This window comes from Crinia signifera, chromosome 4 (genome assembly GCF_055691185.1).
Source record: "Crinia signifera chromosome 4, ASM5569118v1, whole genome shotgun sequence".
NCBI lineage: Eukaryota > Metazoa > Chordata > Amphibia > Anura > Myobatrachidae > Crinia > Crinia signifera.
In genome coordinates, this window is record NC_139220.1 from 298,830,044 (window position 1) to 298,856,016 (window position 25,973).

The following is a 25,973-nucleotide window of genomic DNA, read 5'->3' on the forward strand; positions in this document are numbered from 1 at the left end:
GGCTTGTGCAGCGACTGTACGGGTGGGTGATGATCACCCATGCCCACCACACGATGCACCGGTATATTGGCCATTGGCCACTGTCGATGCGATATGTCCGGGAACAATATATATCAGCCAGTGTGTGTGCACCATTAGAACGCTTTCTACACCATACTCCTACAGCGGCACCTGTCCCCCGCTTTCTGCCACCCTGATCCTTATTTCAGTGTCCTGTTCCATGATGCAGCAATGTGTATATACATGGCACTTCTACATTGTCTTTTTTTGCTCATTTATGTACTATGTTAGGTCGTGCGAACCTCCGATGGCACCATATAAAATGATAATTATCACCAGCAGCGGGAGTCCAGTGTTATCACCATTGTCTGAAAAGAAGCAATCGCCTTACAAGAGAAACCTGCCCTTTATTATCCAACCCTGGTCTTTCCCTAAGTAAATAATCTCAACCAATAAAAATAGAGAGGAATTTGATGAGCACAGAATAACTGAATTTCCATTGGACGTAAGAATAATGTCTGATTATGGGTAATGCAAAACCCAAAGTGCCGTATATCTGTCCCACTGTGTAAATGTCCTTCATAATATTGTCCATGTACACACATAGACACGGTTACTGCTTTTGTGTGGTTATGTGCAATTGTGGTGTAGTAGAGACAATGACAGAGGCTCCTGTAGTGCTGCCTTCCACTGTCCTGAAGAAATACACCTGTAGGAAATAGAAAAAAAAAACATTTATTCCCCTTGTTTTCCCTGTGTTTATGCAGGTTTACGTACAAGAAATAAGTGCCTCAGTGATAGTGACCTCATCTATTGGGAGTACCAGAACTGAGGCAGCATTGCTAACCACTTTGCCACCCTGCAGAGACGTCAAAAAGATCGATTAAGCCCAGTTGAGCTGCATACGGTTCCTGACTCTCCCGCTTAGTGATCATTATGGATATTAGAATTTACTAATATAGCATCAGCATTCTGAACTTTACAATTGGTATCTATACCAATTATGAATACTCTGGGCAGGTAGTGACATCTCCAAGTGCCGGGGACCCTTGATAGTCAGGCTGGGGGCAAGCCAAGCACCAAGGTAAGCTGCTGGGCGGCACCAGTGCGCAGGGTGAATGGATGCCGCACACAGGTATCCATACACCTCCTTCCTGTCTCCACTACTGCCCCCAAACTCCATGTTGACTACAGGACGCTGCGGTCCTGAGGTTGAGCTTCACCCATTGCTTTAAACTGGAGGTGGGTCGGATGACCCGGCATACCCATTTACACTGCCCTCGACCCAGGTCCTGTCAGTTATTTACCCTGGTCAAGCCATTTACCCTGGTCAAGCCCAGTCAGTTAAATTGCAAAGTGATATATGTTCCTTTTTTTTTCCAACATTAAATGCTCTCTTCTCATTACTGGGGGACACTGGAATTGCCATGGGGTACAGAGTGCTATGACAGCGCTTTCTGTTAGCAAAATATCAGATATGGCACAGAAAATCCTAAAGTTGTTGTATCATTTTTGTTTAACAAAAACATTTTAATATTAAAATGTGGCATGGACATGAACTATAAACCATTCCGGGCACCTGAGACCCCTTATACTTTCTCTCATACGGCACCAACTGAACGCTCCTGTCTTTGGTTCTGTGAAATTCCTGTTTAAGTGCAGTGGTCTCAGATTTCCTTATATCAAACGAAGGTGGCTTCACTATGATAAGGACCTATAGGAGACCTGCGGTCTGCAGAAAATACAGTCCGGTCCTGAAGGGCTTTGACATTCACCCAATCAAGAGATCAGTCACATCAATTACTGCATTGAAAACTATTGACCTGTAAGGGACCCATTTATTAATAATCACATTTGCAATATGCAATTACATCAGCAGCGTGTATCAAGGAGAACTTGCATGCACAAGGGCACCAAAGGTATCCCTTCCCTGCGATGTGATTGGAGTGGAAGCGGATAACCTGTGCATCCGCAGTCCCGCCTACCGCGTATGCGAAGCATAGCGAGCGATGCGAGGGGCTGTGGTTGACTTCCAACTGTGTCCATGTCGACTGTGTCAACATTCAGGTAAAAAAATAAACAGTGAAAAAACCCATGTTGGCCTAGTGACCTGTCGACCTAGACACCTTTCGACCTTCACCCCTGTTGACCCAACTGTGTCGACCTAATGACTGTCGACAATACAATCCACACCCCTCCATAGAAACCTATTGGGTTGGCGGCTGCAGTCGGGAATAGAGGAATCGCAGCAGATATTGGTGTTCCCCCAATCATACATTTGTACGATACAACATATTTGCGGTTAACCCAACCTTTAATGTTAAATGGGCCCGGAGTACTCCCCTGTAAATCATCTTTATAATGTACGTACCTTACAGCCGATAGCCAGGAGCACGTGTAGAACCAACATGCTGGTTACCATGCCAACAGATACCATTTTGTTGTCTTTGCGGATATGCGGCCAGAAGGCCAGAATGAGGACGAAGCCGGAGAGGCACATGGCCACCAGCAGGATGATCCAGCGGAAGATTTCATTAGGGAACACACACAGGACCTGAAAAACAGAGCAGAGATGATTCATGGCGTTACCCCTGTACAGATCCTTGGTACAGTCCTGGCTAATCTTTACTAATTAGAGAGTATTTAACACCTCAGGACACAGGGATACGGCAACACTTATCCATGGAAGAGCCACTATCACTGCAACTCATGCAGAGGACAGTGTGGTTTTCAGAAAGAAAACTTGAATAAACACAGCCCATCCCACAAACCTGACTAAGAACCGGACTCCGGAACACCGGACAGGCAGGGAAGGAGAGATTATAGCTTCCCTGCATGGTCCAGACCATTCCAGCTTTTACTAAACCCTCGGACCATACAGGGAGGCTTAGCCCGGTGACAAGTGTAACAGGCAGCCCTCCAGACGGGACAACCCCCCGGACTGGACACTATGACAGAGACTAATGAATGGAGCCTGTCCAATCTGTCATTTCGGGGTTCTGTCCGGTTCCGGTTTTTACCTATTACCATTTTTTTCCGGTGGACTTACTTGGAAGCAGCAGTGATGCACAGATATGGTAATGCTACACGAAGGCGCTTCTTACATGTATGTGTAATCCAGGGCTAGGAGAATGCAACATCGGAGCACTTGCAACACTGTCGGCAAGCTGACAGACCTATGAGGTGCATGCTGACCGCCACAGCTCCACCTATGAGGCCAGGAAATCTCTGTCAGGAGACGAATATCCTGGCCTTGGAACTCCTACAAAGTGGAGGTGACATGCCTCCGTTGCTTGAAACAACAGCTGTCACTGGCACCTCCCTGCCCGAAGTGCTGCAGACTGCCAATCACTGGGTATCAGAGTAGTCGTAACTATAGGTTACAAAGTTATCCCCCTAATGGTCGACAACTGAAAATGGTGGACATTGCCAGGTCGACACAAGCTTACTGTCCACATGGCCGACAATGAAAAGGTTGACACACGTTTTCCACCATTTTTTGTTGTCATTTTTTGTTGTCTGCGTCTACATAGGTTGACATAGACACTGTATACATGTACCACGTCCCCTCACATGGCCCGCTGCGCTCGCCATGCTTCGGGCACACTATTATATGCCCACTTGAATAGTAAAGTATGAACCAAGTCGGTCTACACCCAAAAAACAGGATTTCTGTACTTACCGTAAATCCCTTTCTCCGAGTCCACAGGTGTCACTGGAGCGTAGACAGTGGGGATAGAAGGGCGACCACAGGGAGCTAGGGCACTCTATGTAATTTCAGTGTGGCCAACTCCTCCCCTTCTACCCCCCCCCCCCTTCTACCCCCCCCCCCCCACGGAAATGGAGGGAACAGGTAAACAAAACTGAATGGCCAGGGAGCCGTCAGGGCATCCACCCCCGCTGCTGCTTGGTCTCGGGTCCGTGCGAAGTATAACGGAAGCTGATGGTTGAAACGTGATGCCATCAGGTCGACTTGAGGACAACCCCATTTTCGAACCAATCGCTGAAAGATCTGAGGATGAAGGCACCACTCTCCCTGGTGGACATCCTGCCGACTCAAGTAGTCGGCCTCCCAATTCTCCACTCCTGAAATGAAGATGGCTGAAATGGCGTCGCATGGTCTTGAGCCCATAGCAGGATTCGGCTCACCTCCTTCATGGCTGCCCGACTTCTTGCGCCGCCCTGTTTGTTTATATAGGCTACCGTTGTTGCGTTGTCGGACTGAACCCGTATTAGTCGACCTTGAAGGAGGGGTTGTGCTTGGATGAGAGCATAGTATACTGCTCTGAGTTCCAGGACATTTATATGCAGGCGAGATTCCTGACAAGTCCAGCGTCCCTGAAATTGATGGTCCAGAGTTAGTGCTCCCCATCCTCGGAGACTCGCATCCGTTGTGATGACTGTCCAGTTCCAAAGAGCGAAACGTTTTCCCTCCCTGAGATTGGCTGAATGAAGCCACCACGAAAGGGAAAGTCTCGCCCACGGGGACAGGGTCACCAGACGTTGTAGGTTCAGGTGCGAACCTGACCATTGTCTCAGAAGATTGAGTTGAAAAGGTCTTGACCTGAAGCGAGCATACTGGACTGCTTCGAAGGAGGCTGTCATCTTCCCCAGCAGACGTGTACAGAGAAGCACCGAGACCTTCCTGTGTTGTAGTACTAGACGTACCAACTCCTGAAGCGATCTGATCGTGTCTTCCGGTAAGAAAACCTTCAGTTGTATGGTGTCCAGGATCATATCCCAAAAACTGCATTCTCTGAGATGGTTGCAGCTGGGACTTTTCGTAGTTCAGGATCCAGCCATGTTCTACGAGTATCTTCTTGGTTAGATTGAGGTTTGTCAAGAGTTCCTCCTGTGAAGAGCCCTTCAGAAGGAGGTCGTCGAGATATGGGATTATCGTAACACCCTTTGAGCGAAGAATCTCCATCATTACCGCCATCACCTTGGTGAACACCCGTGGTGCTGAGGAGAGTCCGAAGGGCAGGGCTTGAAACTGCCAATGGCAATCCAGAACTGCGAACCTCAGAAAGGCCTGATTAGATAGGCATATTGGGATGTGCAGGTAGGCGTCCCTGATATCCAGGGATACCATGAACTCCCCCTGGCTCAAACCTGCTATTACAGATTGAATGGATTCCATCTTGAATTTTCGAGGCTGTAGGTACGGGTTCAGTTGTTTCAGGTTCAGGATGGGACGAGCCGATCCGTCCGGCTTCGGTACCAGAAATAGAGTCAAATAAAACCCTTTGTTCCTTTCTTCCATCGGGACTGGTAGAATCACTTCCATCCTTTGAAGCTTGGCAATTGCTTCCTTTAGAACATCTGCCTTTTCTGGAGAGGCCGGCCAACCTGTTTTGAAAAATCTCTGAGGAGGAGGAAGCATAAATTTTATCTGGTAACCGTTGGACACCAGATCCCGTACCCAAGCATCCTGGCAAGATTGAAGCCACACATGCTTGAAGTGTCTCAAACGCGCCCCAACCTTAAGGGTCTCCTTCAGGGAGAGGAGACAGTCATGCTTGTTTTGGGGTGGATTTAGCCTCCTGCTGGACTGTGGCAATACCTCTTCCTGGGCGACGAACGCTCCTATAGTCCTACCTCGAAATCTGTTTTGGGGACAAAAGGACCTAAAAGTGTGACTCTGAAAAGTCTTACGTGGAGCAGGTGGAGCCGCTGTAGGGAGGAAAGAAGACTTACCACCCGTTGCTAGAGAGATCCATTTGTCTAGTTCTGCTCCAAACAAGACCTCTCCTTTGAATGGCAAAGCTTCAACCGCCCGTTTGGACTCCGCATCCGCCTGCCACTGTCTGAGCCATAATGCCCTACGCGCAGAAATGGATAAAGCTGAAATACGAGCGGACATTTTACAAATGTCAGCCGAAGCCTCCATCAGGTAGTCAGAGGCCTCCCGAATGTGTTCGGCCAACAACATAAGTTCACTCGGATCTGGGTTATCCCTTAAATTAGCAGAAATCTTGGAGGCCCAAACCCCCATTGCTTTGTTCACCCAGAATCCTACCTGCGCTGGTCTCTGTAACACTCCTGCAGCAGTGAATATAGACTTTAAGGTAAGTTCTAACTTACGGTCAGAAGCATCCTTTAAAGACGTGGCACCAGGCACCGGCAGTACCGTCTTCTTAGATAGACGAGTCACCGATGGGTCCACCACTGGAGGCGTCTCCACTTTCTTCCTACTATCTGCAGGAAGTGGATAAGAAACATAAAATTTCCTAGGAATTTGACATTTTTTATCTGGATGATTCCAGGCCTGTGTAACAAAATCATCTAACTCCTCCAATTGAGGGAAGTTTGATGACTGCTTGGGTTTTTTTCCGAACAGCGAAGGTCTTTCTGGAGTCTCAGAGGTATCCACATAATCAGTGGCTAATTTAACCATGGCAATTAAATCCTCTAAGCCATGTACCACAGGATCAGCGTCGGGAAGAACAACCATCTGAGGATCCTGAGCCTCTGGAATAAAGCATTCTCCTTCCTCTAAATCAGGCATGTCATCTGAGTCAGAGTCGGCGACATGAGTAAACTGCCTTCACCCTTGTGAAAGAAGAGGGGGTGCAGTTGAGGATGCCTGGCCCCGTTCAACAGGAGCCACAGGAGTAAGGGCTTAGTTAACCCCTGTACAGCCGTGGCTAAAGAGATCTGCTGATCTCTGGCCTGCTCTCTGTCTTTCTGTGAAGCAGAGAGTTCAGAAGACAGACGTGTCATAACATCTGTGAGCTGTGAGGCCCACACAGGAACCTCCTGAGCCTTAGATGAGGAGGGGACAGTACATTTCTCACAGAAGGTTTCTCCAGCTTCAGAAGGAGTAAACCTCCCCTTACAGCCCTTGCATTTGGTGTTCACTCCTGCCATAATGAACAGTATATGACACCACACACTCACTTCACAGTACAGAGGTTAGGAGTGAGACTGACAGGGGAGACAGCAGAGAAAGGGTTAAGAGCTGGCCTGGCCAAACTTGCTTTATAATAAAAGCACTGAAGCCTATACTTTTGTATAGCCCAATCTGTCTCACCCTACTCTAAACCCCCACTGTGTACCTCACAGACTGGGTAGAGTCTATAGCAGGACGGTCACCGGAGGCTTATCAGCAGCGTGCAGAGGCGCCAAATGACACAAAAATGGCCGCCCGCATCGCTGAGGAGGGTTGGACTATGCGGGGTTAACTACAGCTGCCCGCGTTAAGCCCCGCCCCCTCCGGCCGCTCCGTTCCCGGTGCCAGGTTAATAAAAAAAAGAACCCTCTGCTAGCCGCCTTGCAGTCTGACCTCCACTAGCTGGAGAGAGGTCAGTAATACTCACAATAGCCGTCAGCGCTGGCCGGTCGGCGGCTTGGCTCGGGAAGCGTCCATCGCCGCCATTTGCATTATGGGGTGCGTGACGCCACACGGAGACTGAGGTCCCTTCAGCCGGGATCCCGGGCGCAGTGCTTTGAAGCAGCGACCGGGTCCCCACCGGCAGCTTCCCGCGTAGCAGGCAGGCAGAGACAGCTAACTGCCTGCCTGTCCTCTTGCTTGTATTTTCCCTAATCTAATAACTCTGCCCAGGAGCAGTCATAAAACATGCCCAGCTCCCTCAGGGCACAATCTAAGACTGCCGGGGGGGGGGGGGGGGGGGGGGGGGGTAGAAGGGGAGGAGTTGACCACACTGAAATTACATAGAGTGCCCTAGCTCCCTGTGGTCGCCCTTCTATCCCCACTGTCTACGCTCCAGTGGCACCTAGTGGAGGAAGGACAAAAACATGAAAAACTCGTGTTGACCTTTTGAGTGTTGACCATGTCCATGTTGACCTTAAGCTTGTGTCAACGGTGTTAATGCTGACCAGTATGTCAACCATTAGTGGTCAACCTAGACATTGACGACCCAGGGGCGGCATACCAGCGAATAAGCAGTCGTATTTAACGAAGCAATAGCAGCTCTTCCTTGTTATAGAGGAAGAGCTGCTATTTCTATACTTACTGTGGATGGGATGAACGCGGACAGAGAATACCCATAGACGCACACAGTCTCCATGAAGCTGTAGGTCCCGACAGACTGGCTCACTCCTTTCCTCCACTGCAGAAAGCCCCAGAGCCCTAAAGGCACCAGCCAGGCATAAGTGTATATTGCAATACCAGCGACCGTCACTGTAAGAGCAGAAAAGACCATCAATGAATACATCAGATGGCCACAAATAAGTGCAAATTGTGATGACAACAAGGACTCATTTACAAAGCGCAAAACAAGACCCTGAAATGCCGAATCAGACATCAAACTCTGCATTCCGGAGCTTGTAGTGTCAGGTCCTCCGGTCCGGGAGGTGCCCTGTCGGGGAAGGTGGGGCTGCCTGCGATTGCTGTCATCAGGGAGAGGAATAGGGGGAGAATAAAGCCTCCCTGTAGGGTCTGAGCATGTAGCAAAAACCAGAACGGTCTGGACCACACAGGGAGGCTTTAATCTCCCCTTCCCCATGTCTCTGGTAAAAGCTATCATAGGCAGCCCCCCCGGACAGGACATCGACCGGACGAAACACCCCTGGACTGGACACTACAAGCTCCGGTCCGATGTTCCATGGTCTTGTCCGGGTCCAGTTTTTACTTAGTCTCGACGCGCCTTCATTTCCACTGATGTAAACAGTTGAGCAAGATATTATTTCTGTTTGAAGAGGAACACACTTGCACTGGTCAATAGAAGATAGGTTAAGCTTACCGAACGGATCCTGAAGTGTGTGCAGGTAAGAGATCTATGGGGGTTATTCTAGTCCATTCTTTCTGACAAAATCCTTCTTAGATGGACAAAACCTTGTGCACTGCGGGTGGGGCAGATGTAACTTGTGCAGAGAGAATTAGATTTGGGTGGGGTTTTTCTTCAAAGTGAGATCTATATTGAAGTGTAAAATCATGCAGTCAGTATTTTCCCTGCACAGAAACAAAATAACTCACCCAAATCTAATTCTCTCTGCACATGTTACATCTGCCCCCCTGCAGTGCACATGGTTTTGTCCATCTAAGAAGGATTTTGTCAGAAAGAATGAACTAGAATAAACCCCTATGTGAGCTAGACTCACCCTTGTGGAATTGTGGACTGTAGATATAACCTGGCCGGTCATTCATTTCAATAAATGTTGCCAGGTTCCCGACAACGGTCACCGTGATCACCAGTGTGGCACATATCCAGAATGGCCCTGTAAAAGGAGGGAATAGAGTGAGTGTACGGATAGAAATGTCAGGCTCCGTGAGCTGGGAGAGCGCACACTTACCATATAAGTCTGGGTTATTGCGCAGGTGATGTTTCACAAAGTTCCTACCAGGAATAGGGAGGAAGGAAGCTTTGATCCGGTCTAAGACCTAAAATGTAAAAAATTATTAAACTGGCCGAACAGTATATTTGTTGATATAAGATTGATCAATTCCTACACAAAAGAGAGATCTTCTTGATCAACAGTTTAAAGCATGGGTCTCCAACCTGTGGCCCTCCAGATGTTGTGAAACTACGTGTTCCAACATTTATTGCCACATTTTTTTCCTATAAGAGCATACCAAAACTGTCTGGGCATGCTGGGACATGTAGTCCCACAACATCTGGTTTAAAGAATCTTTGTGGGAGATCAAGAAAAGCTTAGATAGAAGCTGATTGGTTGGTAGTTTCCGTCATTTTACAGGCTGTGCTTTAAAAAAAGTCAGCCAATCAGCTTCTGGCTTGCATTTATCAACTGTTCTTCGAGTATGATAGACAGAAACTGTTTGGTTGTTTCAGGCAACTTTAACATCAATACAGAAGGCTTAATAAACCTTTGCCTAAAGCTGGCCATACACTACTGAGATCTCTCACAAAGCGGTGTATGGCCAGCCATTGCCCTGCAGTTGCCCCGTCCTGGACCTTCCTGGGCGGCATGGTTGCATGCTCACGTGATGGATCACATGTGACCCCTGTAACCCCGCCCCAGGAGGAGGGTCTGAGGTCGGACATTCATGACAGTCCGACCTCCGACTCAGGTCCGATGCGCACGGGACTGCGCATCAGAACTAAGGGGACATCACACTCACCCGATCTGGAACAGGTGCACATGGAACAGAACACAAACCTTTCCCACTGGTAGGTATTTTATATCAGTACATATACACTGAATGATATAGATCAGTGATGTCACGGGTGGGTACGCAGTTGTGCATATAGTCTGCATGCTCAGGCAAGGAGGGGGGAGTGGTTAACAAGGAGCAGTAACGTGCATTGTTAACGATACCGACATACACACTACAAATTTGCATCACATGTTAGAATATGACCTCTCATAACATAAGAGATTCATATCTGGGACATTTCTATTAATTGTCTTTTGCATAATTGGTCAATTGTTACAATTGGAATGCCGCCAGCTGGAATTCCGGCTCTGGCATTGAGAGCAATGTTGGTATTCTGGCGTCAGTGTTCTGACCACGAGTCAGTATTTTGGTGCCAAGAATTCTACCAGCAGCATCCCGACCAGAAAGTGATTATATTTACACAAATACATGGGAGACTAAATCCCAGCCCTGAGGTTTATGCAGCACATTGTACAGATAGTCCTGCAGCCTTCCATACTTGATGCCCCTCCTGTTGCGCCTTGCAGTCCCCTCCTGCACTCCTCCCATGGTCAACACACAGCCATGGCTGCTTCAATGGCTGTCCCTCGCAGCAGCAAGTCATCCCCCACATCTGTAGTTCAGCAACACACAGCTGCCCTGCAGGACTTCACATACTTCATGGTGTTGTAGCAGTTTCTGCCTCTCCCCCTGGCGCTGCTCATTATCCAGAGCTCAGAGCCTCTCTCATTGCCGTAACTGTGTCTTTGGAGCATGGCATTCCTGGAAGCATAGCTGGTTGCAGGGGACTATGAGGCTGTACACACAGTGACATCCAAAGGCCCAACACCCTGATCCTCGCTGTCAATTTACACTTCCAACTGTAGCTTAAATTTCATCTTGGCCAGAAGAGAGTCGGAGCCACACACAGTGTCAGATGACCTCCCAACAGTTGGAATTCCGACGTCGGTCTTAAGCTGCCCATAGATGGTCCGTTCCCGTCCTTGAAAAAGCTGCTCTGTGCAGTGAAACGCGTTGGACCAGGCTCCTAACTGCCCACCACAAAACGCTGCCCTCCACTGCCACCTATTTCCACTGAGAACCGTTTGGAGATTTCTACTTGTTCACCATCACCGGCCATACCAACCTGGAGTGAGGCACTCACCTCTTGAAGGCAAGCCGCCTATCTAATACCCACCCAGGGTCCTTCAGCGGACACTCAACTACTATTTCCTATCCAAATTGGGAGGATCGCTACCCCCTACTACAATTGGAAGAAGAAAAAACTACTTTTGAGTACCGCCACGGCCAGTTTTAGACAATCCATCTGCTCCTCAATTTAAACGGTTATCCATTGGACTGTGGACTCAATACCAGGTGATATCACTTTAACAAGTGGACGCAGCTATTTTCATACATCCCTGCCATTCCCCCTTCCCCATCTTTTATATTGTGTACCTTATTACTGTGTACATTGTTTTTTATGTTTATTATAGCATGCTATTTGTATAAATAAAATATTATTTTTAATTCCTCACTCTGTAATCAATGAGCGCAGTCTACCATTCTTTTCTTGCATTTTCTATAGGGATTGACACCCCCTTTTTTTTTACAGCTGCTAGCGAAAGCCACTCATACAGGCGCCCCTACAGTTACCTAGGTAACTGACCCCCAATTTTTTTCTCCGTTCCCGGACCGTCCGGTCTGTACTATGAGATGCGCGCTCCCGTGCATCTCATCATACGGTACAAAAAGTATGTGATGAGCATACTTTTTGTACTAGCTGTTCATCGCATCACATGCACACTGCATGCACAAGGCATGCGATGCGATGTGTACTATTTAAGTCCCGAACGGATCCGCTACCAGGCATGTCCAAAGTCAGGCCCGGGGGCCAATTGCGGCCCTTGCTGTCATTTCAAGCGGCCCGCAGCCTCCAGCTGGAAGCGGACAGAGCATACAGAGAAGGGAGGGGGCAGAGTGGGGGACATACAGTGAAGGAGGGTCAGGCTGGGGGACATACAGTGAATGGAGGCAGTGATGGTCATTCAGAGAATGGGAAGCAGGGGCAGGCTGGGGGATATACAGTGAATGGGGGCAGAGTGGGGTACATAGTGAATGGAAATCATACAGTGAAGGAGGGTCAGGCTTGGGGACATACAATGAATGGAGGCACTGATGGATATTATGAGAAGGGGGGCAGGCTGGGGGACAGAGTGAATCGGTGCAGAGTGGGGAACATACAGTGAATGGGGGACATACAGTGAAGGAGGGGCAGGCTGGGGGACATACAGTGAATGGGGACAGGCTGGGGGAAATACAGTGAAGGGGCAGGCTGGGGGAAATACAGTGAATGGGGGCAGAGTTGGGGACCATTCTGATGTGATTAATGATTCAAAGAATTTCAGGCTGAATGGTCGGCCCCCACACTTTTATACTTCACCAAATCTGGCCTTCGTGGCAAAAAGTTTGGACACCCCTGCGTTAAACGGACCGTGTATGGGCAGCTTTACTGTTAAAACCTGAGTCAGGATCCGGTACTTGTGTACTAGCACAACGCCCATCACATCGCAGACCATATCGCATGCGATGGTATGCGATGCAACGCGATATCGGCCGATGTTGTACAATGGCATACAATTTTAAAATAGTATGCCATTGTATATGGCATACAATGCGATGCGATTATAAATTGTATAAGCAACCCAATGGGTGCTTACAATGGTTAAATGCACCCCACGCCACCCCCACTATAAATGTGAACCCGAAGCGTGGCGAGCGCAGCGAGCTCGCGAGGGGCGGCGGTACGCGTCCTACGACCTTTTCATACCCCCACTATCCACGTTGGCGTGGAATTGAGAATAGAAAGTGTGGCGAGCGCAGCGAGACACCGAGCCCGAAGCGTGGCGAGCCCCGCGGATACCTTCACAGGTATATGTGTCCCCTGGCAGGGCTTCACAGGTATCCGCGTCCCCTCGCCACGCTTCGGGCTCGGTGGCTCGCTGTGCTCGCCACACTTTCTATTCTCAACTCCATGCCGACGTGGATAGTGGGGGTATGAAAAGGTCGTAGGGCGCGTACCGCTGCGCTCGCCACGCTTCGGGTTCACGTTTATAGTGGGGGGTGGCGTGGGGGTGCATTTAACCATTGTAAGCACCCATTAGGGTGCTTATACAATGTAATATCGAATATGAGTTAAAATCGCATCGCATGCCATCGGGTGTATGGCATGCGATGCGATTAAAAAAAATCGGGCGACTAATTATCCGGGCGCCGTGCTAGTACACAAGTACCCAGGATCCTGACTTACAGGGGCTATTCTCCCTCATGGGAGGTCCACAACCCCCCTACAGAGAGAGAATAGAACCTGTGGCGAGCACAGCAAGCCCACAAGGGGCTTTATTGCGCACATCCCCCAGTTGGAGTACCGGCGGTTAGGATTCCGAAGTCAGAATCCAGACTGTTGCCCCCACCCCCCCATACCACACCCGTCTGAACACAGTGGGAACCTACTAATTTAAATGACATGCTTTGAAACCCCTACACCTGTAACTTACTTTGTCAAGCCCTGCATTATTGTGTGGTAGGGAAATAGATTGTAAACCCCACCGTGGAGTTAGCATTCATTCTAGCACCCTGCACCTTTCAAAACCTGTGCAGTTCCTCTTTCCTGCCTGGGGTGTCACTGTCTGTTTTGATGCTTCTAGTGCAGTTTGGACTGTATTTAGACACAGACCAGACTGTACTAGAAAGACCAGAGCAGAGAGTGACACCCCAGGCAGGAAGAAGGAACAGCACCAGTTTTGAAAGGTGCAGTGGGCTAGAATGAACACTAAAGGCTCATACAGACTTCAGCTGAAAGCCACTCAGTGTGTACGGGGCAGTGAAGAGCGGTAAGCACTGATTCACGCCCCGCATAATCGCTGCCCCGGCTGCTCATCTGTGGGAATTTCGTCTCGCTATGAAAAGCTGTTCACCCCGGGGAAAATTACTGATCAGGGGGAAAATCCCTTAGCGTGTATGCACTAAGCATCCCCCCCCAGCCATTTTCCCCATCATCGTTATCCAGACACGCTGGACATATATGCCCAGTGTGTATGGACCTTAAGCTGGAACTGAGCCTCTAAACATAGGATTTGACAGCAGATATGAACCACTTGGCCCATCTAATCTGCCCCTTTTTTAAACATGTTACCTCAAACCATATTTGATCCTTATTTCTGTGGAAGGATATCTATCCCAAACATGTTTAAATTGTAAAACTGTATTTGCCTCTACCACCTCTGATGGGAGGCTATTCCACTTATCTACTACTCTTTCTGTGAAGTAATTCTTCCTCAAATTTCCCCTGAATCTTCCTCGCTCTAGTGTCAGTGCATGTCCTCTCGTTCTGCTGCTCCTCTTCCTGTGAAGAATGTCTCCCACCTGTACCTTGTTAAAACCCTTGATATATTTGAAAGTTTCTATCATGTCCCCCCATTCCCTTCTCTGCTCTAAATTATACAAGTAAGTGTACAGCTCATTGTCATATATTGGCACTATATAAAGGAGCGACAATTTCATATTTCTGTACATACACAGTGGAGCCCGGCTAAAATCTGCATTTACATACTTGATACGTGTCTATATCAAAAAGATCTTGGTAGTATTGGAATGTCCAGAAGCCAGGGGATTTCTTCTCAGGTGTGAGGAGCTGAAATGAAAGAATCACAAAGGCAAATAGAACGAAGATAAGAGGTCATATATTCATTCACCAATAAAAAGAAACGGTCAGATAAAAACAACAGAAAAAACCCAATGAGCTACAATTACCTCTGTCTGATCAGTTTCCCCCTGTTCTTCCTCACTGTCTCCACCCACATGCAAAGTGGCGTGATCTGGCCTCTTCTCCTCGCTGAGGCTCTTGGTTGTGGCATTTGGACTTGCAGCGAGGAGGTCAGCGGCTTCATCAAACTCTACACATACAGATAAAAGTAAGAAAGTCTGATTCCAGCAAGTTAAGTTTTAACCTCTATAGGGGGGGCTCTAGGGGTACTTAAGACCCGGGGCCAGATAGAAATGGGGCCCGGATGGCAGCATTGCGCTAAGTACTGGGCTGCCAGAGACACGGACAGAAACGGCATTAGGAATGCGACAGCAGCACTAGCCGCGAGCCAGCGGGAGCTTCCTGATTGGCAGCCAATCATGAGCTGGGGCTTGCATAGGGCAGCCAATCAGAAGCCATTGCCATATTCCTAATGCTGGTGTGTCTGTCGACGTCTCTGATGCATACCTTATGTGAGAGCATGCTCATTGCCACCGTCTCATGTTCCCGAACGACTCAGGATTTCCACCCCTTCCTTGACACGTTAAATCAGTCACTGAGCGAATGGCCATCGTAGCTCTGATTGGCTGCCCGGTGAGGAAGGCGGAGCCGACAGTGACCCCGGGCTCTGCCTGATGACGAGGAGGGTGAAGTGCCAGGTAGCTGGCGGCATGGACAACCATAGCCTGGCAAGGAGGGGAGCCCTGCAACGGGACCAGCAGCATGCTGGATCCAGGAAGCTGGAAGAACTTTACTCGCCAGGCGAGCCAAGCAGCATGGGAGAGACGGACACACCCGGTGCTAACCACATGCCCTTTACCAAATGCTCCACTAGGGTCCAGGCGTGCCACTAGCACACCGGGGTTATTCTGGTTCACTTGCAAAGGCATTCTTAAATCGACAACACCATGTGCACTGCAGGGGGGCAGATGTAACATGTGCAGAGAGATTCAGATTTGGGTGTTATTTTGTTTCTGTGCAGAAAAAATATTGGCTGCTTTATTTCAACACTGCAATATAGATATCATTTTGAAGTAAAACCCAACCCAAATCTAACTCTCTCTGCACATGTTACATGTGCCCCCCCCCCCCCCCTACAGTGCACATGGTTTTGTCCATTTGAGAAGGAATTTGCCTTTGCGAGTGAACCAGAATAAGGACCATAGTATAGACACTCCATCACCTGAGTTGTGGTGTACCCGGGCTAAGAAGAAGTGGTGGTGGTGCGTGTCCCATTTACACTGTAGCTCCACCTACATTATCTACAGCTCCGCCTAGGTATGCACTCCACCTTTTCCTTATGGGGGCCCCGCAATTTGAGACAGCAGCCCTGGGTGGTCCATAACCAAATTAAGGAGAGTGATAAAGTAGAAATATAAATTACGTAGCATGCCAACATTTCAAATAGCTGATTGGCTGGTGCTTTCTTTCTCTCCACTGTATCACTTTCTACGACTTAATACCGGAGTCGGACCACAGATAAAAACCACGAAGCGAGCTGAAAAAAAAATAATCTGGGTCCATTTCCCCACGAATCCCACCCTGGTCCTGACCAGGATGGAACACGGAGAGGATCCAAGTGGGGGGCAGTGTAAATAGGTATGCCGGGTCATCCTACGGTCAGTATGGATGTTGGATGGGAGTGCAGACAGCAGAGGAGGCAGGGAGGAGGTGACTTGTGTGGTGTGCAGCATCCGTTCACCTCGAGCACTGAGGCTGGGGGCTGCCCAGCAGATTACCTTGGTGCTGGGCTTGACCCAAGCGTGTCGGTCCCGAGCCCCTGCACGGCAAACGGTGGTCCCTGCGCTTGGTGACGATGTTATCTCCAAGCGCCAACTTTTACACTGCCGCTCGGGACCGCAGTGTAAATGGAACAAATCCTGTATCCGACCTGGCTTGGAAATATGTTCTAAATACCAGGTTGGCTTCAGGATTTAGGTGTAAAAGAGGTGTGATTGCCTGGTTTATCTCTCTCGGGCTCTTCATATTTATTTACAGCTACTTATATAGCACAGCATATTCCGTTGCACTTTACAATTGGAAACAATAGTGATTAAACAAAATGGGTAGAAACACACCGACATAGAGGCCCTGCCCGCAAGCTAACAATCTATAGGGAGAATAGGAGGGATACACAAGGATAGGATTCCATAGCATGGCAGTCCCATCAGATTACAGGACAGTTCTGATGGGACATATCTAAGCAGAACTCCGCAGGGTGATGGTACATAGGCGCTATGCACCGCCGTTTACGTGTCACGTTGCAGATAAGAGTATAACTGCTATGTACTACCAGCACGCAGCGTACACGTCACCGTTACAGCAAGTGCCCTCTATGGAGCGTCTGCACGGCGCTATATTCAGCAGTGTGAGCCGATGTCGCCGGAGAGATAGGGACCTGCTTCCGGTACCGATGTGTGTGTAGGACCGCCACGTACCTTGGAACTGGAGCTGATCGGTGGCCGCCATGTCGTCAGCTGCAGCAGCGGCGCCACCTGGTCATGTGACCACTGCTACTCTGCTGCTGCCTCCATCACACAGCGCCGCGTCACCAACTCAGCTGACAGGGGCTGGGCTGTACCAACTGCAGGGGGGAGCTCGGTACAACAGCACGGGCCATACCAACTCTTCTCGAACGCGATGATTATATAAAACGTTATGTTTCGTGGATCTTCATATTTACTTGCATAATGTTTATAGTAATCTGTTTTATTTATAATGAGAAATGTTTGTGTTAGTAAAAATAAATAACGAATAAAAAAACTCATCCGCGGAACCTACCGGCGGTAAACACCGTTTCCTGCGGAATAATATTGGTGTAGCTCAACTAAGGGCAGAGACGAGGGCGGAAGTTGTCTCTGTGACAGAAAGAGATGGCCACTCGGCGTGCTGTGAGTGCGCTATGGCGGAGGTCGTGCTCTGCTAGTGCGGCCCCGGCGGTAGCGGAAACGAAGCCGGGCCGCTGGGAGCGGATAAAAAGCTGGAAGATGGGTGAGTAGAGTCCGAGGGGTGCGAGGGTTATAGCAGTGACCGATAATCGGGGGGGTCGTAACCTTGTTACCCGGGCAGGGGCACATGTGGTCGTCGCGGGGATTTGACGCACTGTTCGCTCTGATTCTTATAACTGTTGCTTCACCCTAATTAGTGTGCGTCCCCCTCTGGCTAAAAGCAAAAGGGTACTTGTGTAGTTTCACAGCGGCAGGCTACACTACGCTATCAACGTAGCCCAACGGCAGCCTAATGTAGTGTCCCAGCAGGAGCCCTGCATAGTCAGCGCAGTGTCCACGTCAGGCAGCGTAATCACCGTACTGTCCCAGGCAAGCCTAGTGAGCGCCTCTTACACAGCGCCGGTAACTGCCAGATCCCCTGTGCTGGCGGAGAGGGGATCATGTGGGCACCGTCGGAGAGGCTCTCCATCATACGCTTGTCGTAAAGGACTTATTTGCCAGTGCTCCATATAACATACTGGCAAATGCCTCCATTTCAAACCTCCACTATCCACATCAGCCCGAAGCGTGGCAAGCAGACGCAGTACGCGTCCTCGTGATCTGTTCCTACTAGGGATGCCAATCCCGGGGCATTTTTTTCAATCCCGGGATTCGGGATTGAAAAATGCTCAATCACGGGATTGGCATCCCTATCTCTATCTTAAGGTGGCCATACACACGCAGATTTATCTTCAGATCTGGCTGGTTGGAACAAAAACATGGTTATGGATGAGAGCAAATGACAGTTGACCAATTGCTTGAAAATGCTGGAAAACTGACAAACTGTCACTCATCCATAACCGTGTTTTTGTTCCAACCAGCCAGATCTGAAGATAAATCTTACTAGTGTATGGGCACCTTAACACAAGTGCAAAAATTGAACAGCAGTGTTCAGGCTCTGATATAAAGCCAAGTGTAGAGGTTAGACTGTGGTATAGATATTTTAAAGTTTACTGGAAAAAGAACGACCGATTACTACAGCCAAGGTGGATGCAGGTTTGAAGCTTTTGATTACTTGATTAACATTCAATACAGATGACCACATGCATAATAAAAATGCCCTGGCCGCCCACTATTTACTTACTTTTGCGGAGGTTGCTGAGTGGGTGGCCAGGAGCCGGGTATGCGGGCGGGAGGGCTGCTGGCTATGTGGCCGGGTAGGATGGCTGGGCGGGCTGGCGGAAGGCTGAGCGGCGGTACGGCGGTGCCCAGCGCAGCGTGCCCTCTGACCTCGTCACGCTGCGCAGGCCGCACGCCGGGTATGGGAGAAGCCGGGCAGCGTTTGAGCGGGTGCTCAGACGCTGCCCGGAATTAGACTGCACATGTGCAGTCCAATCCCGAAGTCCCAGGATTGGAAACTCCAATCCCGGGATTGAAATCCCGGCGTTTTGGGGGGCCAAATCCCGGGATTGGCCACCTTAGTTCCTACCCCCACTATCCACGTGGGCGTGGAGTTGATTTTATAAAGTATCCGCTCGCCTCGCTGTGATCGTCACGTACTCTCACGGGTCTTGCCACGCTTTGGGCTGACATGGATAGTGGGGGTGTTTCAGGAACACATTCACACCTGTCATGTCAGGCAGGTTAAAAATGGTCAATGGTTCCCACACAATGTAATAAGCGCTGACTGACTGTGTTATGCTGACTGACCGCTAACTACGTAAGCTCCAGCTAGCCTCGATGTACTGACTACGCTGGCTGCGGGAACACAACGCTGATACTGACAGGGACGCTAACTACACTGGCTGCAGGAACACGACAATGATACTGACATGGACGCTAACTATGCTGGCCGCGGGAACACTACGCTGATACTGACAGAGACGCTAACTATGCTGGCCATGGGAACACTACGCTGATACTGACAGGGACGCTAACTATGCTGGCCGCGGGAACACTACGCTAATTCTGACAGGGACACTACGCTAACTACGTAACTGCCGCCGTGAAACTACACAAGTACCAGCAAAAGTATTAAAGTAGCCCAGCCACCCCCACCTGTACATGCTACAGGTATGCTATTGCTAACGTGGGCATGGGCATCAATGGTTTTATACAACTATGATGGCGGCATTCCGATGTTTTGCCATCGAATGGTGGACATTCAATGATGTTCAGATGCTTGTACTGGGTCCTGCCTCCAGTCCTATTCAGGGGTGACCATGCTCAGAGGGTTTGCACATGTTCAATTTCGATTGATAGTTTTTTTTTTTTCTATGTAATTCATCTGATTCAATAGTTAGTTACCATAACCTTGAAATAAATTGATGGTGGAAGCTCAGCCATCATCTGATGATGGTCTTCCAATGTCCATCTCTATGCCAATGTTTGGGACAAGCCTAATCCAATCTGTCCACCTACTGGGAGTCTCTGCTCCGTCTTGTGTAAACCACTTTGTTTAAAAATAGTGAATTCTTCTAAAATTGGGACAGCTGTTTGGGTTTGACCAAGAACAGCTAAGAAGTACATTTATTGATAGTATTGCATTGCTGACTCTCTGTGCTCCCCTGGCAGTTTTCTGGACGAAAAACCTCCTGCGTGACTATGGTGAGGCCTGCAAGGACATCGTTGTGGGTGCCAAGGAGCGCCCGGGAAAAGCCACCATGTACCTTTCGCTGCTGGCCGGTGTAGGGGTGTGCTCCTCCACAGCCCCATCCGAGGACTCCTTCCAGTGCTGTCTGCTGGAAGCTTCGGCATCTCTTCTCCTGCTCTCCCCCTGGACGCGGAGTGGGAAGTCCGACCAGCACGTGCAGCGGCTCATCGAGCTGAGGAATGGGGGCCGCCTGCGCCATATCAACCTCCTTTTATTTTCGCTGGTATATGAGGCGCCTTATGATCCAGATTGCGATCTCTACACCACCCAGTGCCCGCACTTGCAGCCCCGCTGGTCTGACTTTCCACACAGGGTCCTGGACATCGGTTTCTTTGGACACTGGTGGCTTATCCAGAACAAGATGATAGACTTTGATGTAAATGAGGAGGAGTTCGCCAACCTTCCTGCAAACATGAGAACCATTTCCTTTAATGACCTTCACTCGCAGGAGAATGAAAAACTCTACGAGGGCAAATATCACCCGGTTGTGATGCTTGATGATCATGTGGAGTAAAATGGAGAATGTGCAGGGAAGAAACTGATGAAATATATCTAGGCTTGGAGAGAAATATAATACCAACTGGCACAGCATGTACAATGGCTGAAGCTGATTTGGTGATAATATCTCGCTTCTGGCTTTTATAAATCTTCCCCCTGTTTTTTTTGTTTTTGTTTTTTTTGTGTGTGCATTCGCTATGTATTTATATGTAGAAATGTGTGCACATTACACTTAATTTAAACAGGATGAACAAATTGATTGTCCTATAATTCCACTACAGCATGTGTACTCCTGATATTTGGGGAGATTTATTAAGCTTGATGAAGTGATAAAGTGGCCGGTGATAATGCAGCAGCCAATCAGCTCTTAACTGTGAAGCTACATGCTGAATTTTTTAAAATGACAGTTAAGAGACGATTGGCTGCTTCGTTATCACCTTCCACTTTATCACTTCACCAGGCTCCCCCTTTATTACTTATTAAGAGCAATGAGTATCCTTCAGGTTAAAAAAAAAAAAAAAGCATTTACTGGAATTCATTTTTTCCATTTGTCACTTCGGTGGTAACATGGACTAAATGCCTCTTTGTCCAACACCACAAACTCCACTTTGCAGCAAGCATCATGCCACAAAAAGTAAGCATGTCCTTTTTTTTAGGTGGGAGGAGTTTTGTCTTATGGTTTGCTTAGAGTGAACCGTTCTAAACATCACCAATGGACCTCTGCTTCACCACCTGCAGCCCCCAATAGCTTCCTGCTTTATGGTCTGATTTGTTTCACAAATACCTTCTGGTATGTTACTGCAGATAAGTGTCTCACTAATGCTGGCCATACATAACTAGTTGTTTGGATGGAGTAAAAATATGTTACTGGATGGGAGCAAATGGGCATAAACTGTTGGTCAGACAAGGTTCTATAGTTGAATCTGTTTTATATAAACAATTTGACTTAAGGTGCGTACACACGGATAGATTTGGCCAACGATTCAATCTCGTTGACAATTTCCTCTGAACCTCCTGCACAAACGATTTGGTGACAAATGATGAACGATTGAGCAAACGATTGATCTTTGACTGGCACCCTCCACCATCGTTAATCAGCCTTACCAAATTGTTCATCGTGCATACACATGAAACGATTGGTACACATCGTTAACGATTGGTCGCTGATCTTTTTGCATGCAGGAAAGATCAGCGACCTCTACCAACGACCGTCGGGTACGCGCATCGTCCGATATATCGTTCATACACACGGAACGATTTGAGCGATTGGTCGTTTCAGTCGGTCAGCAATGCCCAGATCTTTTGCCAAATCTACCCGTGTGTACGCATCTTTAATGTTTCTGTCCAACCAACCAACTGGTTGTTTGAAAATTGGTCTAGTTTAGTGTATGTCCAGCATGAGTGTAGTAAGTTAACTTCTTACTGAATTTAAGTCTTCTTTGCTGCTCTTATGAAGGTTATAGGACTCCTGCAGACTGTATTTGGCTTCCTGTCACAGATCAAAATAGAATTCTCTTGCATTGCATTCTTGGCTAAATCTAGAAAGTTGTTCACATGTGTTTTTTTTTTCCTTATTTATTTCTTGCAGCAATGCATAGGCACTAAATCGTTTATTTGATGTAGTGGGCTGGAGATCATCTGCCATTGTGGGCAGGTGACAGGCTGTACTGTAGTCTAAATATTGCTGAATTTACTGCTTGCTGATGCTTTGCATGTGTTCAGCAGTGAGCCTGTACACTAGGTAAGGATGAGCCTACTGAACTTATATGGAGATAAGACAAGTATCACAGGTGGCCTGGATAGTGTTAAGAGTGCGATACCTGTGAGCAGGCTCGGCAGCAGGGGAGGGGTCAAAAGGGATAGCTGTCTTGGGCCCCGACGATCTGAGGGGTCCCAAAAAGTGGCAGTGATGTACTCATCCACCCGCTCAGCCCCCTAGTCCATTAAGCCGACTGCACAGCCAGAGACAGACCATATCCAGCCGCTGCTAAACCATACCCAACGGGCCCCAAAGCTGCTGGGCTACAAATGATGACATAAGCGTCATGATTGCAGCGGAGGCAGGCAGTCATTCCTCCACCTAAGGTGCAACAGCTAGCACATGTGGATTCTGGAGGTGGCAGTGTGGTGGTCTTGGATTCGTTGAGGGAATATGTATTGGTTCCCAAGTCTTCTGTTGCTGGCCCTACCCATGAGAGCTCAAATGCTTTGCAGCACTATGTCATTTCTTTTGCTTGCAAATGTTTACTTATTTTCTGATACTCTATAGGGAACTATCAGAGGTAAAAAGAAGCATAAACCTTTTATAGCCAAAGTAGATGGCTGTAATAAGGCTGCTTGATGACCATGAATGACCAGATCTTATAACCTCCTTTAGTATGGTCAGAATTGAATGCACACCGAATGTGTTGTTTGTTCGTTTGGCAACTAAGTTTCAGATTTAAATATTGCCGTTCTCGGCCAATGATGGCGCATAGTATGATGTTTATGTAAATGTATGTAGGAGGTTTCTAGCACCAGGTCTCTCTAAAACATCTGGGATTACCATATAAATGATGGTCCTGTGAATGTGTCCACCCCTCCCTTTGGGTTTTAACATGAAACTTCTTCTGCTGACAAAAAAACCACCTGCAGCCTCCTTCATCCTTGTCTGTGGAGTTGTTTGGGTCACCTTGACCAGCAGTACAGAGCTTCAGTAGAACAATCAGTAGTGATGATGAGAATTCTAAAAATAGCTTTCTTTTGTATTTGACATTTATCACCTGGTGCAAAATCTGGCCAAATTATATCTGTAGTCCACATGTAATTTACAGTAAATTATCCTACACAAGCAGCATTTTCAATCCTCCTTAGAAATAAATAAAACTTTTTTGTGTATTGGAGACTTAACTGCTCCCTAGTTTCTGCTAGAGGTTCCTGAATCTGCAGTCTTAAGGCCCAGACGGGAAGCTTCTGGGAGGCTCCAGAGGGCTTGGATGCTCATACACTGTTGCTATACTTCAGTCATGTATGCCAGCTTTACTCCATACTGTCTTCACTAGAGCTCTTAAGGCTTTAACTGTTTGACAGTTATTACCTGGATGGCTGACAGACAGATGTATCAACCTTCAAAAAGTGATAAAACGTAGAGTGATAAACAACCAGCCAATCAGCTCCTACCTGCCATGATACAGGCTGGGTTTGAAAAATGGGAAGGGCTGATTGGCTGGCTGTTTATCATTTTCCATTGTATCACTTTTTGAAGCTTGATCCCTCTGGCCCAATGGCTAGATAGTCAACATTGACTAAAGGTTCATGTGTGACGACAACCCATACTGAATCAGGCACATTGGATGCAACTAAATTGCAACACATCTCAGGCCCTCAAAAGTTAAAGAAAAAATTTAAGGTGATATACGTTTGGATATTCCAGCAACATAGTAATCCCAACCGCAGCTCAAAATCAAGCAACGTGTCCACAGTACATGCACAGGAGATTAAGGTTCTAGAATGATTGACAGTCCTTGACTTTTGGACATTACTGAAAATTGTTGTGCGATCTTGGAACTAAGTATACTCCTTATATAAAAGGGTTGTGTGTGGGAAAGGGTTTCTAAGTAGAAATGGAGGCTCTTCGGTCTATTTACTAAATGGTAGCTAGTACACACTTAGCCAGAGCTAAATGTAGTCCTCGTGGGGCCCTAGGCAAGGTGCCAGTTTGGGGTCCCTCCCTCAAACATACCATGGCACTATATTTTTGTTCCTGACTGACAGCAGCATCGCAAGAGTATCTTGGTGTGTGCATGTGCAGCCTCGATGTAGCCCCCCTTCCTCGCTGCCCAGCCTCTCATTCCTCCCTGCCCTGGTCCCCTTACTTGCCTATCGTGACACAGCTGCTCCATGAAGCAGGTGATGGAGACAGGAGAAGCGCTTTTCTCATGTGGGGACATTGGGCCTTATTCTAGTTCACTCTTCCTGACGAAATCCTTCTTAGATGGACAAAACCATGTGTGCAGCAGGTGGGGCAGATGTAACATGTGCAGAGAGAATTAGATTTGGGTGGGGTTTTACTTCAAAGTGAGATCTATATTGCAGTGTAAAAATAAAGCAGCCAGTATTTACCCTGCACAGAAACAAAATAACTCACCCAAATCTAATTCTCTCTGCACATTTTACATCTGCCCCACCTGCAGTGCACATGGTTTTGTCCAACTAAGAAGGATTTTGTCAGAAAGAGTGAACTAGAATAAGGCCCATTGTGTGGACAGGCTGGCTTGCCTGTCAGCAAGAAGGCAGCAGTAGGAACAAGATCTCTCCTTCCTCTGCAACACTCCCTCCTTAGCACCTTCCCGCAGTGTTACTCTGTGAGTGCAGGCCGGTCTGCCACAGATTTTGCACTGGATTTCATGGGGGTCGTCCAAGAGCCCCTTTGGACCTGCTGGGCCCTAGGCAGGTGCCTTGCTCGAAATCATTGCTACAAGGAGCCGTACCCACTATTGTGTCAAGTGCAACTAGTACCTGTGCTTGCTTTTATTGAGACCACTATTCACTGCATGGATTTACTATCTCTTAGAGCAGGCATTCCCAACCATGCTCCTCCCAACAGTGCAGGTTTTGTAGATATCCAGGCTTGAGCACAGGTGACTAATACCCCTTTTACACCAAAATCCCTGGTCGGACCCTGGTCTTTGAACACAGGAGTTTCCAAGGTTGGACCCAGCTTCATACCCCATTTACACAGCACTGTGACCCAGGTCTGCGCCGTTTACACTGAACCTGGATCAGCCCTGCTTTTCCCTATGGATGACATTAAAAATGTCCATTTTAGGACTGATAAACTTCCAGCCAACCTTCCTTCAATGATTTAAAATAAAAATTAAAAGACATGACTAGTTAGCATTGAAGAATGTTGGTTTGTTTATTTTGTAAAATATTTTTCAAAAAGTTTTATTCAGTGCTCAAGCACACATAGCGGTATAAAAGTGCAGCATCTCCCATGTGCTCTCCCCAGCCCCCTTCCCCTACAGCAGCAGACCGAATCTCCCATGTGCTCCC

The 25,973-nt window shown here is 48.1% G+C and overlaps 2 protein-coding genes across 2 annotated transcripts; one reads left to right on the top strand and one right to left on the bottom strand.

Moving 5' to 3' along the window:
* Positions 1 to 387: 387 nt before the first annotated feature.
* On the bottom strand, positions 388 to 17,452 carry YIPF2 (Yip1 domain family member 2). Its single transcript, XM_083185155.1, has 8 exons — positions 17,300 to 17,452; positions 14,870 to 15,012; positions 14,670 to 14,750; positions 9,256 to 9,343; positions 9,064 to 9,180; positions 7,977 to 8,143; positions 2,372 to 2,554; positions 388 to 709 (listed from the first exon to the last, which is right to left on the bottom strand). The coding sequence occupies exons 1-8, from the start codon at positions 17,328 to 17,330 to the stop codon at positions 614 to 616; spliced, it is 906 nt and encodes a 301-aa protein (XP_083041281.1). The 5' UTR covers positions 17,331 to 17,452; the 3' UTR covers positions 388 to 613.
* A 230-nt stretch (positions 17,453 to 17,682) lies between these two features.
* TIMM29 (translocase of inner mitochondrial membrane 29) lies at positions 17,683 to 21,101 on the top strand. Its single transcript, XM_083185156.1, has 2 exons — positions 17,683 to 17,852; positions 20,363 to 21,101. The coding sequence occupies exons 1-2, from the start codon at positions 17,735 to 17,737 to the stop codon at positions 20,953 to 20,955; spliced, it is 711 nt and encodes a 236-aa protein (XP_083041282.1). The 5' UTR covers positions 17,683 to 17,734; the 3' UTR covers positions 20,956 to 21,101.
* Positions 21,102 to 25,973: the final 4,872 nt, after the last annotated feature.